At 67.0% G+C, this 261-nt stretch overlaps 1 protein-coding gene across 1 annotated transcript; it reads right to left on the reverse strand.

Moving 5' to 3' along the window:
- Positions 1 to 3: 3 nt before the first annotated feature.
- LOC109117779 (histone H3-like) lies at positions 4 to 255 on the reverse strand (the record flags this gene model as incomplete). The annotated part of the gene is made up of 1 exon (XM_019206486.1): positions 4 to 255. A coding segment is annotated over one exon (252 nt), but the record flags the coding sequence as incomplete, so codon positions are not given.
- Positions 256 to 261: the final 6 nt, after the last annotated feature.

Here is a 261-nt window from a genome sequence, read left to right on the forward strand (position 1 = left end):
CAGCCCCACTAGGTAGGCCTCGGACGCCTCCTGCAGCGCCATGACAGCCGAGCTCTGGAAGCGAAAGTCGGTTTTGAAGTCCTGCGCGATCTCGCGCACCAGGCGCTGGAAAGGCAGCTTGCGGATCAGCAGCTCGGTGGACTCCTGGTAGCGGCGGATCTCGCGTAGCGCCACGGTGCCTGGCCGGTATCGTTGCGGCTTCTTCACGCCGCCGGTGGCCGGCGCGCTCTTGCGGGCAGCCTTGGTAGCCAGCTGCTTGCG

Source organism: Fukomys damarensis, unplaced genomic scaffold (genome assembly GCF_012274545.1).
Source record: "Fukomys damarensis isolate Sample0158 unplaced genomic scaffold, DMR_v1.0_HiC HiC_scaffold_22528, whole genome shotgun sequence".
In the NCBI taxonomy this organism is placed as follows: domain Eukaryota; kingdom Metazoa; phylum Chordata; class Mammalia; order Rodentia; family Bathyergidae; genus Fukomys; species Fukomys damarensis.